This window comes from Tribolium madens, unplaced genomic scaffold (assembly GCF_015345945.1).
Source record: "Tribolium madens isolate multiple individuals breed KSU strain unplaced genomic scaffold, Tmad_KSU_1.1 Scaffold_71;HRSCAF=194;Tcas5.2_LG6, whole genome shotgun sequence".
In the NCBI taxonomy this organism is placed as follows: domain Eukaryota; kingdom Metazoa; phylum Arthropoda; class Insecta; order Coleoptera; family Tenebrionidae; genus Tribolium; species Tribolium madens.
The window spans coordinates 5,993,119-5,999,183 of record NW_025401041.1 but is presented as its reverse complement, the minus strand read 5'-3'; the positions used below and the strand labels follow the sequence as shown (position 1 = coordinate 5,999,183).

The 6,065-nt window shown below is 31.8% G+C and overlaps 2 protein-coding genes across 2 annotated transcripts in view; one reads left to right on the top strand and one right to left on the bottom strand.

The window, feature by feature from the left end:
• Positions 1-899: 899 nt before the first annotated feature.
• Positions 900-1,737, top strand: LOC123008739. Its single transcript, XM_044404733.1, has 3 exons — positions 900-1,052; positions 1,100-1,180; positions 1,225-1,737. The coding sequence occupies exons 1-3, from the start codon at positions 1,007-1,009 to the stop codon at positions 1,665-1,667; spliced, it is 570 nt and encodes a 189-aa protein (XP_044260668.1). The 5' UTR covers positions 900-1,006; the 3' UTR covers positions 1,668-1,737.
• A 2,625-nt stretch (positions 1,738-4,362) lies between these two features.
• Positions 4,363-6,065, bottom strand: part of LOC123009154 (homeobox protein DBX1) — a 19,024-nt gene continuing 17,321 nt past the window's right edge. The window contains 1 exon segment of the mRNA XM_044405280.1: positions 4,363-4,763. Within this exon segment, the coding sequence (XP_044261215.1) occupies positions 4,473-4,763 (291 nt within the window). The 3' untranslated portion in view covers positions 4,363-4,472.

Here is a 6,065-nt window from a genome sequence, read left to right as displayed (position 1 = left end):
AAATAAATAAATCGTAAAAATGGAATGTTATCAACTTATCAAGAGATATGGAATGAGGTGAGAATCTCACACGAGTGGAACAGTAAACACAACAAAGCGTGCATCAAACAAGGATACAGAATATTTGTAACTGTAATCACCAAATTGATTTAATTTTACCAGAACAAATCAAAAATGATAAATAGTTTTATTTTTGCAAGTTTATCCTCAGATTAGGTGGCTAATTGCTCCAATTTGTATTGTTTCATGATTTTTTTAAATTAAACAGAAATGTTGCGTATTGTTGGTTACATAGCCACATCTTTTAATTTTTTTAAGTTGCATAAAAATTAACTAATTTAACATTTATTAGCTTACATGTAAAGTCTAAATTACACAAACAGATGTTTTATTTGCATTAATTAAAATAAATAAACTAATTTTATAAAAAAGATTTTATGTGTATAACTGGTTGCCGATACATACTGTATTTATTGTTTTTTTAATAAATTATACGTTATTAACGCTATTATTATAGCTAAGTATGTTACTTATGTTTATCTACGTAACTCAATTGCGTATTACATCATTACTTTTATACGGGAACAATTTAACAATTATGTATTTTTTTACTTAATTATTTTTCAATATATTTTTTTTTAGATAATCCACACTTAATATATTCTTATTTCTTGGTAATAAACAAGTAATTATCAGTTTGCATAATGCATTGCAAAAAATGCTAGACCTTGAAATATTTCTGTTACCCTTCTCTTCTATCAAATGAAGAAACTACCCACCTTTAATAATTTTCCTATCAACAATTGAAAGAAATTAATTTTGATACTCCAAGTGGCATTTCCTTGCACTTAGCCAAGTGGTAGTATCAAAACTTTCTTAAATATAAGTGAAAGTTTAAATATAATGTGACCCAAATAATAGACTTCTCATTCCACGAACAACCAGCATGTGAGAAAGGAGACAAGTGAAAAAAATTTAAGTTTGAATAAATGAAAGTGTTTCTAATATGAAGTTGTGTTTGGTTGTTTTCACTTTCATCTTGCATATTTTTGGTGAGTTTTATGTTTTTTTAGGGTATTTATTTAATTATCCGTTTTAGGTGCCCACCTGTTGATTGTGCCTGACGAAATCCCGACTATTTTATCAGTGATTTACTCAAATATTCCCGTTTTGAAAAAAGGTAATTTCGGGTTGTGTTCAATTGAGATTAAAAAAAAATTCCAGGGACGGACTCTAGACTAGGATGGGGCTTCCGTCTGGGTGACAGGGCCGACTTTCAAATCCTCGTCGAGTTGGGGCCCCAGACGTACACCCAGCCGTTGGCCAATCAGGGCGATAGTAGCAACAAACGAAACACTTTGAACACACTTTCGGACACTTTGTATGCCCAGAGACAGAGAGACAAGCAACAAAAACAGGAAAAACAAGAAAAAGAGAAAGAAATTTCAGAAGGTGGCAAATGGTTGGAGACTTGGAGTAAAAGTGTGCGCGAAAAACCGGCCGAAGCCGAGGCTCAGGAGGTGCCCCCGGGGGCCAAGCCCGGAATTGCAGTCGGGGAAATCGACGCCAAGTCGGTAATCCCCGATGATGCCACTTTGAAATTACTGGAATTGCATAAAGAAAAACAAGTTACAACGGAAAGTGAAAGTACGACCAAGTCAGAGTGATTGTGTTGCCATTAGAGAGGACTATTTGGTGCCAAAGATGTGGGGGATTTAATAAAATTGTTGAAAAATTGTAACTGGTTTTAATGTGGCACCCCTGATTGGGTTTGGGGTGGTGCAACTGGGAAAAAATCGATTGTGTCGGTTACAGACATCTGTGTTAGGTTTTGGCTAATCACTCATAGGTGGCGCTTTTGTTATGACAAAAATAACGCTTCAAAACGGGTTTCTATAGTAGATTTCATTGCCATAATGGTTGGCTATGGAATTTCATATTTAAGTTTGTAGCCCTGCGCATGTCCCTAGTATAACAGCAAATGGGGTTTTTGTTTTTCTTTGATTACTTACCTACATGGCTTGTTGAACTGACATTTGTATTCCTTATTCTCAATATTTTTTTCAAATTAAAATTAAAAGTAGTTTTCTTCTCTAAGATATGTTTAAAAACACAATCAATTTCTTTTGTTGTTTCTGTTTTAGGTCAATGGAATCAAATATACCAATTTGAATAAAGCCAAGTTATTTTCTCCAAAGCAAAAGGTGTATGTTTTTGGTGTTAAAACTACACTTACAAAGGGATGAAACAGGGTGTTAAACTTTTTATGAAAAAAACTCTCTCTGAAAAAAATAAAATTTTAACTATTTTAACCTCACTTTTTTAGTGACAAATTTAGTTCCTTAATATGTAAAGCCTTTTTCACATTTAAAGCGAGGTTTACACAATCATGGCCTACTGTTTTGCCAATTTCAATCAAATTGCTTATACAGGATGTTCCGTCTAAACCCCACATTAGAAGTATTAGGAGTTCGAATAATCGTATTTATTTGAAAATTTGAAAACATAGCCGTAATCTATTAGGTAAGTCCTGCTAAATGAAAATATTTTCAAGATGGCGGCACTTTCGGTTATACCGGAAGTCGATTTCAACTTTGTTATTATAAATGGAAAGCTATATTTTTTATTCCGTTTTTGGATTAATCTGGTTATTTTAATAGAGTTTTCTTCAGCTTTCTCTATACCTAAATTTAGCCGTTTTCGAAATATTTGGAGTTTTTCAAAAATTTTTGGAAATCGGTAACTGGCATTTTTTTAAATTTTGAATTCGTTTTTTTGGCGTTTGAAAGAAAAAGAGTAGATCTTTCTTCTGGTGTTTTAAATTAAAAAAAAAAACTTTAACAAACCCCTAAATTTTAAGGTTATTTTTGTAATAATTCAAATACCTATAACTCAATTTTGTTTAAAGAAATACCCCAATTTTTTACTAAATGGAAGAGAATTTAATTCTGCATCGATCTGTATTAACATTCCTTATACATAAATTTAATAATTTTCAAGTTATGGTGATTTTTTGTTAAGACTACAGAAAATTTATTTCACACCCGTTTTCACAGAAATCAAAAATGTCAAAATTATTTTTCAATAAATATCGACAGTGAATTATTATTTGACAAACAGTGCCAAAATATGGAAAATTATTACAAAAGTAACCTTAAAATTTTAGGGTTTGTTAACTTTTTTTTTTAATTTGAAAACACCAGAAGAAAGATCTAAGTTTTCTCTTTCAAACACCAAAAAAACGAATCCAAAATTTAAAAAAATAGCAGAGCTACCGATTTTTAAAGTGGAAGGTGCAGATCCAAAAATTTTTGAAAAACTCCAAATATTTCAAATCGGCAAAATTTAGGTATAGGGAAAGCTGATAAAAACTCCTTTAAAATAACCCGATTAATCCAGTAACGCAGTAAAAAATATACGCTTCCATTTAAAATAAGAAAGTTGACACCAACTTCCGGTATAACCGGAAGTGCCGCCATCTTGAAAATATTTTCATTTTGGAGGACTTAATAAATTATCTCTATGTACCAATTTTCAGATAAATACGATTATTTGAACTCTCAATACTTCTAATGTGGTGATTAGACGTGAAATCAGGTTAAAATACTCTACGACGTGTAGTTTTTAAAATATTTAACGTTTTCTGGCTCTTATTCTGAAAAAATAGTTCGAATTTTGGATGCCCGAAAATTACCCGGAATTTTATGTAAAAGTCGTCTGCGCAAATAATTTTCAACTAGAACTTATAGTTTTTAAGTTATGAATTTTTTAATGTCAAAAAGTCGAAAAATTAAAAATGTGCCTCCAGCCGAAGCTATAGCTCTGATCGATTCCGAGTTTTTCCCATGCGATAGATAATTAAAGGCAGATTTTGAAGATGTCTTTGTTTTGTAAGTTAGATTTATAGTTTTTGAGAAAAGTGCGTTTAAAATTTTGAAAAATAATTTTTTTGACATTTTTGAAAAACTAATACTAATTACTTATTATTTATTATTTAATCCGCGTGAAAAAATCTACAAGGAAACATATGTTTCAAATCAGTATCTCTAATAGTTCAAAAGTTATTGGCAAAAATCCACTCTGGGTGCCAAAAATCCACCAAAATTTTGAATAAATTTGAAAAACTGAAATTTTCTGCGCTTTGTTGAAATTGTGATTAGAATTACTAATGACAATCGCAGTAAAAGTTTGGCTACTCGCTGCTAGATGTCGCCACCACTTTTATGAATGTTGTGGGATATATTATTTATTGGAGTGTGAAAATGAGACAAAACTGTGTCTTTTAATCTCTTTATGTTCTTAACATACATATTTGTAAATATTTACAATACTTGAAAGTGCTTCTGGCCTCGTCATCCCGTCCATGTACATCGAGTCTTTAAATATGATTGTGCAATAACAAATCTTCTCACTCGTGAAAGTGCACCATATTATATACAAAACCCCCCTTTTTAGCGTATTCAAAAACCAGATCATGTAACGTTAATCTCCTCGTCGCTGTCGTTGGAACTGTCGTAATCCACCCCGTCGTAGTGGTAGGACTGCACGGGAAGTCCCGCCTCCCGTTCGGGCGAGTTTACGGGAGAGATATCCTGCACGTCTGTCAGATCCAGTTTGGGCTTGTCGCCGTCGGCGTCGCTCAGGTCCGGATGGGGGTTGTTCTTGTTGGGGAGCGTCTGCTCGCGCGACCCGCCGGCCGCCAACAGTTCCCTCTCCTTGGAGTTTCTCCATTTCATTCGGCGGTTTTGGAACCAGATTTTCACCTGGAAGAAGAACGAGGGAGATAAGGATCGATCGACTCCAGATATTTAATCTGATGCTGGCGGAACTCAATGGGGGCTTTGTTCGAGGGTTAGCCTCGATTTGGACGGATTTACGACTAATTAGGGAGCTTTATTTAAAAAGACAACACTGTGCAAACACCGGCAACATTGGAAACAAGTCAACTTGGCAACACTGTGTTGTCAAAGAAATAAATAATACGAAGAGAAAAATGTTAAGTAGGCCATGTTTAACATACAGAAATATCAAAAAAATAACAAAATAAAAATAAAAATGTGTACCTACAATTGATTTCAATTCCAAAAAAAATCCACCGAAATTAAAGTAATTCCAAAAAAATTACACCACAATTCCATCAGTAATTCCATAGTCGTAATTCAGATTAATTTCTATAATTCCAAATTAATTCTTGTATAATTTCAACTTATTTCAAACTTAATTTCCGAAATTCCAAAACAATTCCTGTAATTTAAAATTAGTCATAGTTCTAAGAAATTCAACTTAATTACTGATATTTCAGACATTCCAGTAATCCCTCGTAATTCCATTGCTTTGAGATTAATTCTTATAATTCCAAATAAATTGCCGTGTAATTTCAACTTACTTAATTTCCGTAATAATTCCGGTAATTTGAAATAGTTCAAAAAAAATCAACGTAATTTTGAGAAGAAATTGTTCCGGATAATTCCAAAAAGAATTCCAGTAATTCCAAAAAATTAAACCAAAATCCCAAAAATTCCGGTAATTTCTCAAATTTCCATTGCTTTCAGATTGAATTTTAAATACAATTTCAACAACACTCCAGCATAATTTCAACTTATTTCCAACTTAATTTCCATAATTCCAAAATAATTCATAAAATTTAAAGTAGTTCTAAGAAATTCAACGTAATTTTGAAAAGAAATTGTCTGTTACAATTTCAAAAAAAGTTAACGTAGGCAATTTTGAAAAAAATGTCTCCAATAATTCCATAAAGAATTCTAGCAACTCCAAAAAATTTCACTGAAATTCCAGTAATGACTCGTAATTCCATTATTTTTATATTAGTTCTTATAATTTCAAATTAATTTCTGTATCAACTTATTTCCAACTTAATTTCCATAATTCCAAAATAATTCATGAAAATTTAAAATAGTTTTAAGAATTTCAACGTGATTTTGAAAAGAAATTGTCTGCCACAATTCCAAAAACAATTCAGGTAATTCCAGAAAATTCCACCGAAATTTTAGTAATCCATAATAATTCCATTGTTTTCAGATTAATTCTTATAATTTCAAATTAAT